This window comes from Benincasa hispida, chromosome 8, assembly GCF_027475165.1.
Source record: "Benincasa hispida cultivar pf3 chromosome 8, pf3_genome.v1.1, whole genome shotgun sequence".
NCBI classification, from domain to species: Eukaryota; Viridiplantae; Streptophyta; class Magnoliopsida; order Cucurbitales; family Cucurbitaceae; genus Benincasa; species Benincasa hispida.
In genome coordinates this window covers 60,420,380-60,437,724 of record NC_143485.1, presented here as the reverse complement: position 1 = coordinate 60,437,724, position 17,345 = coordinate 60,420,380, and the positions used below count along the sequence as shown (strand labels likewise).

General features: G+C 35.5%; 2 protein-coding genes across 5 annotated transcripts; both read left to right on the top strand.

Moving 5' to 3' along the window:
• Positions 1-3,018: 3,018 nt before the first annotated feature.
• On the top strand, positions 3,019-10,472 carry AGO1 (Stabilizer of iron transporter SufD / Polynucleotidyl transferase). Of its 4 annotated transcripts, none has more exons than XM_090316243.1 (23): positions 3,060-3,395; positions 4,225-4,658; positions 4,731-4,886; positions 4,984-5,192; positions 5,281-5,430; positions 5,519-5,652; positions 5,783-5,892; positions 6,058-6,164; positions 6,258-6,396; positions 6,512-6,628; positions 6,725-6,832; positions 6,928-6,999; positions 7,452-7,574; positions 7,687-7,852; positions 7,932-8,191; positions 8,278-8,420; positions 8,529-8,591; positions 8,690-8,753; positions 8,841-8,976; positions 9,328-9,401; positions 9,495-9,589; positions 9,814-9,845; positions 9,970-10,472. In XM_090316243.1, exons 2-23 carry the CDS (start codon positions 4,248-4,250, stop codon positions 10,182-10,184), a joined length of 3,084 nt encoding a protein of 1,027 aa, XP_090172369.1. In that variant the 5' UTR covers positions 3,060-3,395; positions 4,225-4,247; the 3' UTR covers positions 10,185-10,472. The 4 variants fall into 4 exon arrangements, with proteins under 4 accessions (XP_038896052.1, XP_090172368.1, XP_090172369.1 ...); XM_090316244.1 differs by having other exon boundaries at positions 3,121-3,395; positions 4,243-4,658; XM_039040124.2 differs by having other exon boundaries at positions 3,019-3,395; positions 4,225-4,886.
• Positions 10,473-12,017: 1,545 nt separating this feature from the next.
• LOC120084220 (sucrose synthase 6) lies at positions 12,018-16,609 on the top strand. Its single transcript, XM_039040125.2, has 15 exons — positions 12,018-12,343; positions 12,428-12,560; positions 12,632-12,786; positions 12,927-13,119; positions 13,223-13,341; positions 13,451-13,667; positions 13,757-13,852; positions 13,958-14,131; positions 14,222-14,338; positions 14,481-14,647; positions 14,742-14,966; positions 15,063-15,629; positions 15,704-15,842; positions 15,924-16,051; positions 16,302-16,609. The coding sequence occupies exons 1-15, from the start codon at positions 12,237-12,239 to the stop codon at positions 16,462-16,464; spliced, it is 2,700 nt and encodes an 899-aa protein (XP_038896053.1). The 5' UTR covers positions 12,018-12,236; the 3' UTR covers positions 16,465-16,609.
• The last annotated feature ends 736 nt before the right edge of the window (positions 16,610-17,345 follow it).

Here is a 17,345-nt window from a genome sequence, read left to right as displayed (position 1 = left end):
TATTTAACTTTCAGACATTAATTATCCTGTACATCTAAACACAGATATTAAATATCTTATATATTTAAAATTCAAACATTCAAATCTTATATATTTTGATATCTATTCTCATTAAACAATATATGTGATCGAAGCGACCCTTAAAAATAATAGTGACATTTTGTCTTTACTTGGATATAAATTTGTAGCATCATTGTTCAATAAGTATTTAATTATTGAAAAATAAATAAGCAATTAGTTTCCATAAAATAGAAATTTAAGCGGTCAATTAATAATTTCACGTGAAGCATATTTTTAATATGAAGAATTATCCAAATTTATTAAATCGGACTCAAATAGTCATTAAAAATTTGTTTTGGAATAGCCAAAATCATCTAGGTTGTATGACATAAAAGTTCATTAAGCGTCTGTTCGATAATCATTTAGGTTTTATTTGGTAACTATTTTATTTTGTTATTTTCGTTTTTGAAAATTAAACTTATAAACACTACTTCTACCTCCAAATTCATTCATTTGTTATCTACTTTTCACCAATGGTTTAAAAAACCAAGCAAAGTTTTGAAAACTAAAAAAGTAGCATTCAAAAAATTGTTTTTTTAATTTAATTTGGCTCAACCACCGTACTTAAAAAATATGCAAATCATATAGTAAGAAATGTGAATGAAATAGACTTGATTTTGAAAAACAAAAACAAATAAACAAATGTTTACCAAACGGGGCCTTAATTTTTTTGTTTTTAGAATTTAAAAATTAAAACTACCAACACTATTTTTCACTTCTATTTATCAATATTTTGTTTGAAAAATAAAACAAATCCAAAATTTGAAAACTAAAAAGAGTAGTTTTTAAAATTTCGTTATTGTTTTTTAAATTTGGCTAAAAATTAACTTTTTTACTTAATAAATACGAAGAATATTGTAAACAATGGAAAGGAAATGAATTTATTTTTTTGAAAATAAAAAACTAAAAACTAAGACCCATTTGGTAACTATTTCATTTGTTGTTTTTTGGTTTTTGAAAATTAGCCTATTTCCTCCATATTTCTTACAATAATTTCCATCTTTATTAATTGTGATGGTTGAATTCTTAGCCAAATTCCAAATTCCAAAAACAAGTTTTTAAAAGTTACATTTTTAGTTTTCAAATTTTTGGTTTTTTTAACCATTGGTAAAAAATAAATAACAAATGAAAAAATTAGAGGTAAAAATAGTGTCTATAGACTTAATTTTCAAAAACAATAAAAAAATCAAATATCTACGAAAATGAGCTTAGATAATTATCAACCTTAGTTTTTTGTTTTAAAATTTGTTTAAGCTCATAAACATCATTTTAGCCCATCAATTTTTGTGTTTTCTTATATACTCGTTACTAATGTTTTAAAAAATCAAAGCCGATTTTTTTAAAAATAATTTATTTGAGAATCCAATTGTTTTTTTTTTTTTTTGAGATGGGTCAAAATGATAATAGAGAAATTGGAATATATATATATATATATATATATATATATATATATATATATATATATAATTACAATCGAAATGATTATGCAATAGGTTAAATTGTTATCAAATTGGTCTAATTTAAATATAGGTTAACTGGATTCCAAACTTTTATAATCATAAGACATAATTAATAAATATAAAATTTTAAAATAATTCTTATGTAAAGAAAATTCCATATAAACTTTGTTATCTTGGGATCAAATCAAACATTCGACAATATTATGCAAGTTACCTAATTTTATTATGACATAAACTTTCATTTTTATTAAATATTGTCCAATCAAACAATGGAAAAGAAGATAATGTAAATTACTTAAGTTTATTTTGGTATAGATCCTCATTTTTATTAAATAACGTGAGTAAATTCCCCAAGTTCATTTTAGCATAAACTTTCATTTTTATTAAATAACGTCCAATCAAACACTAAGAAGAAGATCAGGTAAATTACCTTAGTTTACTACAATAAGATATATGTGATGTGAATAAGGAGAAAATGAATAATAAAAAATAAGAATCCCCCAGTAATAGCAAAGATTCATGGTACAGGCGGACTCCATGATGCCTCGGTTCATATCTGTATTTTAACTTTTAATAATTTATATTATATTTTATTATTATTTTTTTAAATATATAATTTATAAATATGTTCCTTTACTTAAAATATGTAATATTTTCAAATTGGCCAATCGTTGTTTTTAACTTTTAAGGGTATATAAATTCATCCAACTTCCAACAGCATCGGTCAGTATATAATTTTTCATTGTAGATTTGACTTACCTAAATACATTATTTTCGAGTAAAAAATACGTGTTCGAAATGGTCCTACAAGGTGAATCATTTAAATAAAGGGTCAAATAAGATAGACAAACAGCCAACTAATTTTGGTTCATCTTTGGTCAAATCCGGAGAAACCTCGAGAAAGAACAGTAAATTTTTGTAGAAAAGAAAAATAAGAAAATCCAGAAAAAAAATAATTATAAAAGTTGGAAAAAGAGAGGAAAAAAATAGAAACTAGTTGCTAATATCAATAATTAGGCTGATTGAAAACTGTTTAGAATAATAATAATAATTCAATTGACCTTTATTAATTTATCGGGAGGTGAGGTGAGGGGTAAGTGATAATGGAAGGGGAGATACGCCGGAGCGTGAAGATGACTCGCGAGGAGTTGGACAGGTGGCAAGTGGAGAGAGCGAGTAGAGAGGAGATGGAGGTATTGGGAAACGGATAGAAACGGGCGCAGGGGATAGTGGCGTAGTGGTGGTATGAAGAGGGGTCGGGGCCAATCATGTGAACTTCAGCCACTAACCCGTTTACGCCGTTGTCCCGTTCCGTTGGATTTACTGGATGGATCCACCACCACTCTGGCAATGTCACATAAGCAACACAGAAGACATGCCACGTAAGAGAGTAGACCAGTCATTGTCTTGATATAGTGCCACGGAGGAGGAGAGGGCTTTAGCAATAATCAAAATTGTTTAAAATGGGGGGTTTGGTTTTGGTTTTGGTTCTGGTTTTAATTAATTATATATATTCACATATTTTTAGGGGAGAGGGATGGAGTTGTCTTTTTCGAAGACCTACCCGGTGCTTTATATGTAGGGTGTGGGGAGCATTATAGGGTGTCCTTCCAAATGCAAGTGAAAGTAACAAAGTAGTGTGTTTTAAGAGTAAGAGGAGAGGAGGGCGAGGCGCAGGCGAAACCAAGGGCTTTCTCTCTTTTGGCTGCTGCTTTTTATTATTACCCTCTCTGGCTCTCTCGTTCTGTAAAGCTAGGCGACGCGATTCAGTCCCTCTCTGCTTCTTTCTTCTTCTTCTTCTTCTTCTTTTTTTTTTTTTTTTCGTTTTTCCATCACACCGCAGCCAGCGATTTTCCGGCTACCTGCTCGTCTAAGGTTAATCATCAACTAACTTTCATTTTAGGTTTTTGCTTTCCTTACTTGCTTCTTCTATTTCTCAATGCGATTGGTTTTTCTGTTTGATTACCTTCTCATTTCTTGCTTACTTCTTCTTCAACTATCTCTGGATCTACTCTATGTTTCAGTGGTCTTTGCTTTGCGAGTTCTTTTCAGAACGGATCTTTCCCTTTCTTTCCCTCTGAGTCTGATTTTCCTTGCGCTTTTTTTAATACTTTGTTCCTCTTCCGTCGGTGTGAGATCGATAGATCGTGTTTAGCGATTTACCGAGTTTTAGTTACTCTGAACGTCTCCTAAAACATATTATCTTGTGCCACGTTTAGGGTTTTCTGGTTGTTTTGGTTGTTTTGGTGTCGATACTATGGCTGAAAATTATATTATATCGTTAGGGTTTGGCCTCTGCGCTATTTTACCATTTATTTTGCTGCCGGTTCTCAAGTGAACGCTTATAATTTTCTGTTCAGTTTTTACTGTCTTACCGAGAAGAAAATACTGTTAAATTCTTTGATCTTTGTTTGATTTTTCTTTTCAAAAACTTCCGGGTAGATATTTTTTAGTTTACTTTATTATTTTTTTTTTTGAAGAAAGCCGAGATCAAGCATTGAGGAAATATGAATTTATTTTCTGTTTTACAGTAGGGAAATTTTTTTACTCGGATTGCTGGTGTATCTCGGTTTTTTATTAGTGTTTTATAGTTTTATACGTATTTGTTCATTAGGAATTCGCTTGTTTCTGTCTATTGTCAACAATAAGTATGTCTTGTAGTTGTCAGGTTTATCATTTATCAATTCTAACTTGTCAGGTTTAGCTCTCCATTTTCTTGTAGTGATCATGGGGAGGAAGAAGAGGACTGATGCTGGTGGCGAAAGTTCCGAGTATCAAGACAGTGGTGGTCGTGGCTCCCAACGATCAGGTGAAAGGAGAGACGGCCAACAGCAACATGGTGGGAGTGGGTACCAGGGTGGTAGAGGTTGGGGTTCTCAAGGGGGACGTGGAGGTCAAGGCGGTGGTGGTCGTGGCCGAGGAATATCTCAACATCAGCACTATGGAGGACCTCCTGAATACCAAGGCAGGGGTAGAGGTGGGCGCAGTAACTATGGTAGTGGTAATCGCGGAGGCATGGGTGGTGGTGGCATTGGGGGAGGACCTTCTTCTGGCGGACCATCCAGGCCACCAGTTCCCGAGCTGCACCAAGCAACCCCAGAGTATCAAGGAGGGATGACTCAGCCAGTCTCATCTGTGGCAAGTTCTTCCTCCCACCCATCTGACACTTCAACAATTGATCAACAATTTCAACAAATTTCCATTCAACAGGAATCTTCTCAAAGCCAAGCAATTCAACCTGCACCCTCTAGTAAATCCATGAGGTTCCCACTGAGACCAGGAAAGGGTAGCTCTGGCATAAGGTGTATTGTTAAAGCTAACCACTTCTTTGCCGAGTTACCAGACAAAGATCTTCATCAGTATGATGTGGGCATTTACTGCTGCTCATATATTTTCTATTGTTTTTCTCTTATATATATTTTTATATTTTAATTCTACACTGACAGGTTTTTGTTGCATTTAGGTTACCATTACCCCAGAAGTCACTTCGCGTGTCTACAACCGAGCTGTTATGGAACAGCTAGTGAAATTATATAGGGTCTCGCACCTTGGAGATCGGCTTCCTGCTTATGATGGAAGAAAAAGTTTATATACGGCTGGTCCCCTTCCTTTCATATCAAATGAGTTTAGAATAACTCTTTTTGATGAAGAAGATGGATCCGGAGGACAAAGGTGCCGTACCCTCACCTCTTTGAATTTTTCTTTTTGTGCTATTTGCTCTTTTCATTTTTCTTGATGATTTTTTTTTCTCTTGGTGCAGGCGGGAAAAAGAATTTAAAGTTGTAATCAAATTTGCTGCTCGTGCTGATCTGCACCATCTTGGACTCTTTTTGCAAGGCAGACAGGCTGATGCCCCTCAAGAAGCCCTTCAAGTTCTGGATATTGTATTACGCGAATTGCCAACTTCAAGGCATAAATATTACTGTACACCTATGTTTTATGTTTTTTTAGTTTTGTTGGGTTGGATTAATGAATGAGATTGTTGTTATATCGTCTAGGTATTGTCCAGTGGCCCGATCATTTTACTCTCCAGACCTTGGCAGACGTCAGACACTGGGTGAGGGGTTGGAAAGTTGGCGTGGCTTTTATCAGAGTATCCGGCCTACTCAAATGGGACTCTCCCTTAATATTGGTATTGAGCCCCACTCTTTGTTCATTGCATTTTATGTTTTTGATAATGAAAGTCATGGAAATTATTTTTTAGTTTATGTTTTGCCCTTCATGTGTTATTTCGGTTAAGTGACCATTCACGATGGATGCAGACATGTCATCTACTGCTTTCATAGAGCCCTTGCCTGTCATTGATTTTGTGACTCAACTTCTCAATCGCGATGTGTCATCCAGACCATTATCTGATGCTGACCGTGTGAAGGTTGGATGCTTTTCACTGCATAGGTCATGATATTTTAATCAACAAGCTCATGGGCTAGGACTATTTCCAGTTGTTCTTTTACCTAGTTTTGTTATGTTATGACTTTTCATAGTAATGCCATTTCTATTGGAGGAGATGTGCTTTAATTTTTCTAAGTGATTTCAGATAAAGAAGGCTCTTCGAGGTGTCAAGGTTGAAGTGACACATCGTGGGAATATGCGCAGAAAATATCGCATTTCTGGTTTGACATCACAAGCAACACGGGAGCTAACGTAAGTAATATTTGAACTTGAATTGAAAAGTCTTGCATGACTAAGTTTGTATATATTGAACTTCATCACTTATACTAATTGTATTTGTATTAGTTTCCCGGTTGATGAAAGAGGTACTATGAAGTCAGTGGTCGAGTACTTCTATGAAACATATGGGTTTGTTATCCAACATACCCAGTGGCCTTGTCTTCAAGTAGGGAATCAGCAGAGACCTAACTATCTACCCATGGAAGTAATGATTCTACTTATATTTCATTTTGTCGGTTGAATATTCTAGTATTGCTAATTTATGTTGTGTATCCCAATATGTATTATGAGTTTTAGCATTGAAAATGATTTTGATTCAGGTTTGTAAGATTGTTGAAGGCCAGAGGTATTCCAAAAGGCTTAATGAAAGACAAATAACTGCTCTGCTCAAGGTTACATGCCAACGGCCAAAAGATAGAGAGGAAGACATTATGCAGGTCTTGGAACTTTATCTTTAAAGCCTAATTCAGTTCTAGTTATCCAGCTTTCAGATGGATCATTGTTAAATATGCTTAACATTTTCTTAATTTTAGACTGTACGTCATAATGCATATCACAATGATCCATATGCAAAAGAGTTTGGAATTAAGATAAGTGAGAAGCTTGCTTCCGTTGAAGCTCGTATTCTTCCAGCACCATGGGTAACGTATCCTAATTCTTTTATTATTAAAGCCGAGATTTCTGTCTGAATTCCAAAATGTTAATCTACATATATGATCTTTTTGTTCTTTTGCAGCTAAAATATCATGACACCGGCAGAGAAAAAGATTGTTTGCCACAAGTTGGACAGTGGAATATGATGAATAAGGTAATTCTTGTAGTTGGATTTAATGTGGTCAATTTGCAGTTTTAGAGGGGTTCTTTTTCCCGCTCTCTAGTTTATCTTTTCTGGTGTTGTGGTTGAATCTTTTATGTTGTCTGGAATTTTTGGTTCCCTGTTTCTCTGCCTTGTTTTGGGATATGCTATAAGAGGAGAATAAAAAACATTAATTATTAAATTATGTGCTCTACAGTTTATTGACCAATTTTTTTTAATGTATTCTACTATGAGTGAGATGTCACATTCGTCATAAAAATTTTCAGATACCTTGTCCATGGTAGGTAAGCTAGTTTGTTTGAGAGAGAAATGCCCCTTCCCTGTCCATGTGTCATCTCCACTATTATGCCGAATGATTGTCATTTGACAATTGATGATTTCCAGAGTTATTTATGAAAACGAGAATCTGACCATTTTTCTTTGTTGATTATGAATTAATGCAGAAAATGTTCAATGGTGGTACTGTTAACAACTGGATGTGCATTAATTTCTCTCGCTATGTGCAAGACAGTGTTACTCGTGGCTTTTGTTATGAACTTGCTCAAATGTGTTACATTTCTGGCATGGTAATAATGTTGGTTCTTTTAGATTTATTAATTTATTTCCATCTATAAGTGGTGAGATTTACATCAAGTCATCGAAGTGTTTTAACACTAAAGCTTTCTATGATGATTGTAGGCTTTCAATCCAGAACCAGTGCTTCCTCCTATTTTTGCTCGTCCTGATCACGTGGAAAAGGCCCTTAAAACTCGGTACCATGATGCAATGAGCATTCTCCAACCCCAGGGCAAGGAGCTTGATCTGCTTATTGTTGTATTGCCAGATAACAATGGATCTCTTTATGGTATGTCAACGGGAATACTGTTTTTGTTATTTACATCTTAATGTCTTTTTAATTATTTTTTTCATTATGCTCTTTGCAGGTGATTTGAAACGTATCTGTGAAACAGATCTCGGCCTCGTTTCCCAGTGCTGTTTGACTAAACATGTCTTCAAAATGAGTAAACAGTATTTGGCCAATGTGGCCTTGAAAATAAATGTGAAGGTCGGGGGAAGGAATACTGTACTCGTTGATGCGTTATCTATGCGTATACCCTTGGTTAGTGACCGGCCTACCATTATATTTGGTGCTGACGTAACTCATCCACACCCTGGAGAAGACTCAAGTCCATCCATTGCTGCTGTATGAACAATGACACCACTTTTTATTTTATAAGTTTTGTCTGATCTAAGCCACTATTAAGTTCCTTAGTATTATTTTGACAACAGGTTGTGGCTTCTCAAGATTGGCCAGAAGTTACAAAATATGCTGGTTTGGTTAGTGCTCAAGCCCACAGGCAAGAGCTTATTCAAGATCTTTTCAAAACATGGCAGGATCCTGTTAGGGGGACAGTAACGGGTGGAATGATCAAGTATGACTAATAAACCTAGTAGTTTTTAGTGCTCGCCTTTTGGTTGCATGTTGAAGTTGTCTTAGTAAACTTGTGTCCATATTTTCTTCCGTCCCCGCGGTGATACAGGGAACTTCTCATCTCCTTCCGTAGAGCAACTGGACAGAAACCTCAACGAATTATATTTTACAGGCATTTTCTTTGATCTCTTATCTATTGTTTGGTCGCAAAAAAAGAATTATTTTCATATGTTGTATGTTTGATGTCTATCTAAAAATTTTGCCTTGCAGGGATGGGGTCAGCGAAGGACAGTTCTATCAAGTTTTGTTGCATGAACTGGATGCGATTAGAAAGGTAAATTCTTCCATCTGTTTTGAGATACTCCTAGGAAATTTAATTAACGAGTGATATATGTTTGTAAATTATTCCATTCGTCTTTAGGCATGTGCTTCTTTGGAACCAAACTACCAACCTCCAGTGACATTCGTGGTAGTACAGAAGCGTCATCACACTAGGTTGTTTGCTAACAACCATTCTGATCGCCATGCAGTTGACAAGAGTGGGAACATATTGCCTGGTAAAATATAATATAGAGCTAACTTATCATGTATAGAGTTGGTTTACATTTTTGACATTTGATTAACTTGTAAGTAGGAGAAGTTGGGAGATTATAGATGCTGCATGTGGAATTAATTAATTGGAGGGCATACTATATGAACTCATTTCAACTTCAAAGTGTCACAGTTTTAGCTAATTTTAAAGGTTTTTAACTGGACAGTTGGTGCATACTGACTGAAAAATCCACTATTAGCAAAAGAGTTGTTTTTATTACTGAAGCTCAATTTTTTAATTCTTAGTTAATTTTTTATTCTTTATTTTTGTTGTTAAAAATGAATTTTATCACCAACTCTGTTGATGGAAACGTCAGGTACGGTTGTTGACTCCAAAATTTGTCACCCTACGGAATTTGACTTTTACCTGTGCAGTCATGCTGGAATCCAGGTAGAACTATCTATAATGAAATATCTTGTTATTGTTTAATGATATATGCAAAGATAAAGAATTATTAAATAACTTTTGATACTTTTTGACCAGGGTACAAGTCGTCCTGCTCATTACCATGTTCTGTGGGATGAGAACAAGTTCACAGCCGACGGACTGCAGACTCTAACGAATAATCTTTGTTATACGTGAGTTTTATTTCCCCTTCCCCCCCCTCCGGGGCAAAAAATTTGATATACGCTAGCTGTTCTTTCCCAAGTTCTTTGTAATATTCTGAATAATTTCCACTAATATGGTTCTGCTTTAACTATTGCTCAAGAATTACAAGCCAAGTTCTATATTATTATTTTAATTGCGAGATTGGGTTAATTAAATATAGGTTTTTGTTTTTAATTTAATTTTTTTTTTGTAGGTATGCAAGGTGTACTCGCTCTGTTTCTATTGGTAAGTTTTCAATTGACGTGATTTGACTTTGTTCTGCCTGACCCTCTAATCTACCATTGATAGTGATTATTTGTATGTTATTTTCCTTGTTCATAGTTTGTTAATTTGGTATAACCTTTTGCAGTGCCCCCAGCGTACTATGCTCATCTTGCTGCATTCCGAGCTCGTTTTTATATGGAACCAGAAACCTCTGACAGTGGGTCAATTAGCAGTGATGCTGCTGCTGGACGTGGTGGTGTTGGTGGTGCTCGCAGTACACGGGCACTGGGGTTGAATGCTGCTGTTCGACCTTTGCCAGCTCTGAAAGAGAATGTTAAGAGGGTTATGTTCTATTGTTGATGACTTGTTTTTATTTACTACCACAGGTTCCACTCCCCAAGTCTTGAAGGTGTGTCTCGTTTAGTTCCCGGAGCTTTGGTTTGATGAAGGTCTGAAAACTTCCCATTTGTGTGTGATTAACTATATAACTTAGTATCCGCAGCCTACTTTTGTTATTTTGTGTCGTTTCCAACTCTCATTGGTGGCTCATGTCTCCCTTCGGTGCCATGCATTGCCGTCCATTCGAGAGTCTATGATGTCAAACACCAGATTTCAAAACTATTTTTACTGCTTTGTTTGCTTTATTAATCCTTGATGGCAGAAAGAGGAAAGTAGATGTCTGTGGCCAGATTTTAGGATTATGCCATTTATTTTCAAATATATATATATATACCTAGTAGTAGTTTACTTCGTTTAGAAAGTCTAAAGTTGGTTTATTTCATGAAAAATCTTATTTACAAAATAATTTAAAACGATTTCTTGAATGTTTTTTTTGGGCAAGGCTATGAATTTAATTAACCTTGCTGATTCTCTTTTGTGCGGTAGAATTGTCTGCCGGTTCACTGTATCTATATAAAAGATTTCTCTTGATGCTTTTAAACAGTCACCTTGAATTCTCAACCTGGTCAATCTCTTTTAGGTCGGCCCTACATAATTGAATGGAAATAGAAATTGAGTACCCCTCTCCGACTCCCAATCTGATCCCATGCAAATTATTCATTGCTAGATCTTTTTTCAAGGAGTCCAACAGGAACTTTGGATAAGGAAAATGGTTGGTTCATATGGTTGCATTTTTATATCTCGCCTTACAAGCTAATCATTAGGTTTATTTATAATTTGAGCGAGCGAGATTGATTCAGGTTATCGCTGAAATTGATGGACAGAAGCAATCCAACTCAAGCAGATTGTATTACTGCCAAATCAACCCCAAAGTGAATGGAACTTATCTAAAGCTTATATCTAATTGACAAACTGAATTTCAGTTTTGAATTTTATGAAATTAAACAAGTTTGTTGATAAATGTTTTTCAAGTTACCAAAGTATAATTCAATTAGTTTGACTTTGACATGCTCTTCCGCTTCTTGATTTTTAGCTCTTTCTAGTGGATCCCCGTTCTTCATATTCAAGCAATCTGTTTTTCTATAGTTTCACATTCAGTAATTAATGGTTATATATATGATGTAATTGATGAGTCGACTATAGTATATGATAATTAAATCGTTATGAGGTTTAAGGTCGAGTCCAATCATATTTCTATGCTTGTACTTGTTTATATCATGACACGATTATGTCCATCTGTTATATGATGGATTATCTATCATATTATAATTTGAACAAATTATTGTGAAGAATGTATGTTTAATTATATCTTGAAATTTCTATGACTTTATAGAGATAATTTGCAATATAATCAGCCATTGTAAAAATAGTTTTTTTTAGCTGGGCGCAAAAATACGAACTTCTAAACTCTCAAGGAAATAGACTTTAATCAATTACGCACGAATTGACAAATAAAAAATAGTTTCAATGATTTCAGAGTTCCAGTAAACGCTTGGTTAACACTCAATAAGGAATTGTCACATTTCAAAGCAGAAGCTTCTCAATCATGGACTTGTGGCAACTCCAAAAGCCTAAAATTTCCAATTGTATCTTAAGAATCTAAGGCTGCTACAATTGTGGAACTGAAAGAAGGAAAGAATAAAAGCCAGCGTCTCTAATACCAATACAAATGAAACTAAAAAAAATGAAAGACAAAGAAAGTCGCTTTGCTTGAAGTTCTTTACCTTCACCTCTTAAAAAGCCTTTATGGAAAGGAAATCTGAAATAACTTCCCACAATTACAATTCCTTTCTTGCTTTCAATATTTCAAACCTCAGAAATGTTCTTCTCTTCATCGTTATCCTTGTTTCTGTTTCAGCTTTTCGTCTCTCTCACTCTTCAATTACATATAACATTTTCTCAAACTCTGTCAATTAAGGTATATATATCTCAGATCACAAGACAAAAGCAAGACAATAATCATCACTTTATCATCAAGTTGAAAACTGTTGTAGAAGACAATTGAAGGAAAAAATGGCCATGGCAGCAGCCAGCTTGATGAGATTAGACACACCAATTTCTGACAGTCTAAACGATGCATTGAGGAGATCCCATAACCCAATGAAGAAATGCTTTGCCAGGTACATAGTTTCTCAAGCAACATAGAGCTTAAAGGAAAGTTTGTGACTTTTTGAGATATGAATTTAACCCATCTGAGTAAATAGGTTTCTTGAGAATGGGAAGAGGTTGATGAAATGCCAAGATTTGATGAAAGATGTGGAGATAACAATTGAAGACAAGCATGAGAAGAGCCATGTTTTGGAAGGCTTTCTTGGCTACATTCTAAGTAATACTCAGGTAATATTGAAACTCTTTTTCTTTACTGTTTCTTCTTTGAAGGAGGATGGAATTTGATGGCTTATATGCAGGAGGCTGCTGTTGTCCCTCCGAACGTCGCTCTAGCCGTGAGGCCGAGTCCCGGTTTCTGGGAGTTTGTTAAGGTGAATGCTACAAGTTTGGAAGTAGGAGACCTTACTGTTTCAGAGTACTTGAAGTTTAAGGAAGCCATCTTTGATGAGAATTGGTGAGTCTATAAATAGTTCTGATTTCCCCTTTCCAATATTCAGAAGTTGAGACAAGGCTCTTTTATGTTCACTTCATTGTGTAGTAATCTTTGGATTGATGAAGGAAAGAGTTGTCAAAATGATTGGTTTGATGTTGCAGGGCAAATGATGAAAATGCTCTAGAGATAGATTTTGGAGCCATTGAATTCAGCGCCCCTCGCTTGAGCCTTCCGTCATCGATTGGAAACGGAGTCAACTTGATCTCAAAATTCATCAGTTCAAGGTTTGGTGAGGATAAACAGAATGTCAAGGCACTTGTTGATTATCTGCTGGCTCTTCACCATCGAGGACAGGTATGAAAATATGAATATTCAATTGCAGAAAGTTGAAAATTTTAAGAAAAAACTTTGGCAATTCAAATCAAGGAATGACAACATTTGGATTTAAATCTTGCAGAGTCTTATGATCAATAAGAAACTTAACACTGTTTCCAAGCTTCAATCGGCATTGTTTGCAGCCCAAGTATATCTATCTTCACTGCCAAAAGACACGCCATATGAAGAATTTAAGCACAAGTAACCAAGAATTCTTATTTCTTTCCCTAAACCATAGGGAATCTAGTTTTGATTTCCCATTACTCTAAAATTTTATCTAATTGTATTTTTTATCCTTAAATGCCTTAAGGATGAAAGGATGGGGATTTGAGAAAGGATGGGGAAGCACTTCAGAGAGGGTAAGAGAAACAATGTTGATCCTTTCTGAGGTCCTCCAAGCACCAGATCCAGCAAAATTGGAGTTACTGTTTAGCAAGCTTCCAACCACATTGAATATTGTAATCTTTTCGCCTCACGGCTATTTCGGCCAGGCAGGCGTCCTTGGTTTGCCCGACACCGGCGGTCAGGTCAGAATTTGATCAACTGTTTATTTCAGCATTACAATGCTGTCTTCCTGAGGACTTGTATATCACTCACCTGCTACAAAAATGACTAGATTGTCTACATTCTGGATCAAGTGAGAGCTTTAGAAGAAGAGTTGCTGAACAGAATTGAGCAGCAAGGCCTGCAAGCAAAGCCTCAGATTCTTGTGGTATGTTTGTTATAGGCACAAAGATCACAAGTTCACAACAACATTGTCCTTGTTCTTGGCAACTGCAGCAGATGTTTTAATATGTATTAAAATTGACATATTTAGGTGACAAGGTTAATACCCGATGCACGAGGGACGAAGTGCAATGTAGAGTTAGAGCCTATAGAAAACACAAAGCATTCTCACATTCTCAGGGTCCCATTCTTCACACAAAATGGAGTCCTTCGCCAATGGGTTTCGCGTTTTGATGTCTATCCATACTTGGAGAGATTTGTCAAGGCATTTGACCTCAGAAATTCTTTCATTTTGCCCAACCAGTTCATTCATCTTATATTAACTTTTATTCCTCACTCCACTTTGTATTTGTAGGATGCCACTGGTAAGATCCTTGAAGTCATGAATTGCAAACCAGACCTCGTCATTGGCAACTACACTGATGGAAACTTGGTTGCTTCTTTGATGGCTAAGAAACTTGGAATTACACAGGTCCACTTCATTTTCTCAACTCACAAACTAGAAGACCAGGAACAAAATATAAAAGCTTGAGAAAAATCTGTCATGTTTGGTTCCTTTTTTGGTTTCTAGATTTCTAAATTCTTGATTTTCTTTCTTTTTTTGAATCTCCCAGGGAATTATAGCACACGCTTTGGAGAAAACAAAGTACGAGGATTCGGATGCTAAATGGAAGGAACTTGATCCAAAGTATCATTTTTCATGTCAATTCACAGCTGATTTGATCTCAATGAATGCAACTGATTTCATTATAACAAGTACTTATCAAGAAATTTCAGGAAGGTTAGAAAGTTCTATATCGTAATGAACTCAGCTGGATTTGCATTCTAGAAATATATAACCTTTCAGTAGCTAAGTAAAAAGTTTTGTCTAACAGCAAAAACAGGCCAGGACAATATGAAAGCCATGAGGCCTTTACTATGCCTGGACTTTATAGAGTAGTCTCAGGTATTAATGTGTTTGACCCCAAATTCAACATTGCTGCTCCTGGGGCTGATCAATCTGTCTATTTTCCTTTCACTGAGAAATCGAAGCGACTTACTAATTTTCATCCCGATATCGAGGAACTACTTTATAGCAGAGAAAACAATGATGAGCACATGTAACTGTTACCTAGTCTCAATCTCTTTTCCATTGAACACTATTAGAAAATCATCAGTACACTTCTAACTTCCAATCGTGTAAATTTCGGGTACAGAGGTTACCTTGCAGATAAGAAGAAGCCAATTATTTTCTCAATGGCAAGGCTTGATACAGTGAAAAACATAACTGGGTTGACTGAATGGTATGGTAAAAACAGGAAGCTGAGAAGTTTAGTAAACCTTGTGGTGGTAGCTGGATTCTTTGATCCATCAAAATCAGAGGACAGGGAAGAAATTGCTGAGATAAAAAAGATGCATTCCCTGATAGAAAAATATAAACTCAGGGGACAAATCAGATGGATAGCAGCTCAAACTGATCGATACCGCAATGGAGAGCTATACCGGTGCATTGCTGATACAAAAGGAGCTTTTGTGCAGCCTGCACTTTATGAGGGTTTTGGCCTAACAGTCATCGAGGCAATGAACTGTGGATTGCCTACTTTTGCAACAAACCAAGGAGGCCCAGCCGAGATAATTGTCGATGGAGTCTCAGGCTTCCAAATCGATCCGAACAATGGAGACAAATCAAGCAAAAAGATTGTTGCATTCTTTGAGAAATGCAAGTCAGATGCTGGATATTGGAACAAGATGTCAGAAGCTGGTCTTCAGCGAATATATGAATGGTAAATAAAAGCACAAACATCATCTCTAATCAATTTAGGATGTTGGTATTCACTTATTGATTATGGTTTTTCAGCTACACTTGGAACATATATGCAAAGAAGGCTCTGAACATGGGATCAATTTATGGATTTTGGAGGCAGTTAACAAAGGACCAAAAACAAGCCAAGATGAGATACATTGAATTCCTTTACTCTCTCTTGTTTAGGAAATTGGTAAACATCTATAGGATATTACATCTTGAACATAATTAGATTAAGAATTTCAGCTTTTTTAAGCAGTCTAAATCTTAACAGGTGAAGAACATTTCAATCCCTACCGAAGAATCCTTGCCAGCTCCAACTGCCACAGCCACACCACAGCAGCCGACAACGGAGCTCCGATCCCGGAGATCGGCTGCCGCTCTGCCGGAGCCAAGACCAAGGCAAATTATCCACTCTTGATTAGCATTGATAATTTGCCATTAACCTTAATAACTGAAACTGACATTGTCTTATAACTCAAAGCTCCCACACATGCACAGTAGAAAGATTTGAAGTTTAGATCTTTGAACAAGAAAATTGACACCATATGATCCAAAATATAAATAATGAAAAACTTTGATAGTTGATTGATATAGAGATGTGCCAAGTCCTGAAGAACACAGTTAAAGAAAAAGAGTGTTTATTTTGCAGGAGTGAAGATAGGAGTTCAGTAGTGGAGCTTGGCCAGAGTGGGAATGGGCTATCAAACACCATAAAAAAGATGTGCTTTTTGGCTGGCTCTCTCTTGGTTGCTTACTACATGCTAAAGAGGATTTCTGGAGTAAATCAAGCATATGATGATTTACCACTATAACCTTCTTATAATTCAACTTTCTTTGCGTAAACTAAATTATAATAATCACTCGTCAACTCAAAGAACTTGCTGAGGTTGCCAACCCATGTGGACCATACTGTATAATTTACCCACATGAATAAATTCATTCATTCCTTTTTTTTTTTTTTTGGGAACCAAAAGTCTCAAAATGCCTAGGAAAGCTATGATAGAACCTTTTGGGTGATTTAAAAAGTAAAGGCAGAGGAGAATATGCACAAAATAGACAATAGCAATACCTATTTTGAGGTATGCCAGTACTTCCAGTGTCCCTGACAAGTGGTATTAAGGCTGTACCCTGACTTAACTATGTCGGTGTAGGCTTTGTTGATGATCATTTTTTTTAAAGAAGAATTGTTGGGAGTACAACTAAAGTCGCTCATTGGCTTAGAAATGGGAAGATTATGACTATAAGTGAGAGACAACATCTTCGTTCATATCAGTTTTTTTAGGTAATTTAAAAAATAAAGTCTGAGTATGAAGTGAACAATATCATACCAATATGGATATATATGAATGTCTTTACAAATGGCATCGGAATCATGTATCTTGACTTAACTATGTCGATTTTCCTTGATTGACATAGTAAAGTGATATGACTGGAAATAAATACAGATAGATGAGTACTTGATAGAACGGTCACATTCTCAACTATATATATTTTAAAAAATTAGGTGCAATTAAAACAATAATTTATGATGTGTTATGGCGGAGAAAATGAAGCATCGTGGGATGATCCTTATCCATAAAAGATATCTCTTTTATCTTTGATGATTTCTTTTTCTTAAAGAAGTGAGTATAATTACAGAAATTTATTACTTTTAAAGAAATAAAAGCTATAGAAAAGAAGATGGCACTCAATA

Bases quoted from the DNA above. Each gene is read 5' to 3' on its own strand.
- AGO1 (XM_039040124.2), top strand. From the start codon at position 4,248: ATGGGGAGGAAGAAGAGGACTGATGCTGGTGGCGAAAGTTCCGAGTAT. The intron at 6,165-6,257 runs GTAAGTAATATT...TATTTGTATTAG, and splicing joins CAAGCAACACGGGAGCTAAC to TTTCCCGGTTGATGAAAGAG. The intron at 9,846-9,969 runs GTAAGTTTTCAA...AACCTTTTGCAG, and splicing joins TACTCGCTCTGTTTCTATTG to TGCCCCCAGCGTACTATGCT.
- LOC120084220 (XM_039040125.2), top strand. From the start codon at position 12,237: ATGGCCATGGCAGCAGCCAGCTTGATGAGATTAGACACACCAATTTCT. The intron at 12,787-12,926 runs GTGAGTCTATAA...TTGATGTTGCAG, and splicing joins GCCATCTTTGATGAGAATTG to GGCAAATGATGAAAATGCTC. The intron at 13,853-13,957 runs GTATGTTTGTTA...TGACATATTTAG, and splicing joins CAAAGCCTCAGATTCTTGTG to GTGACAAGGTTAATACCCGA.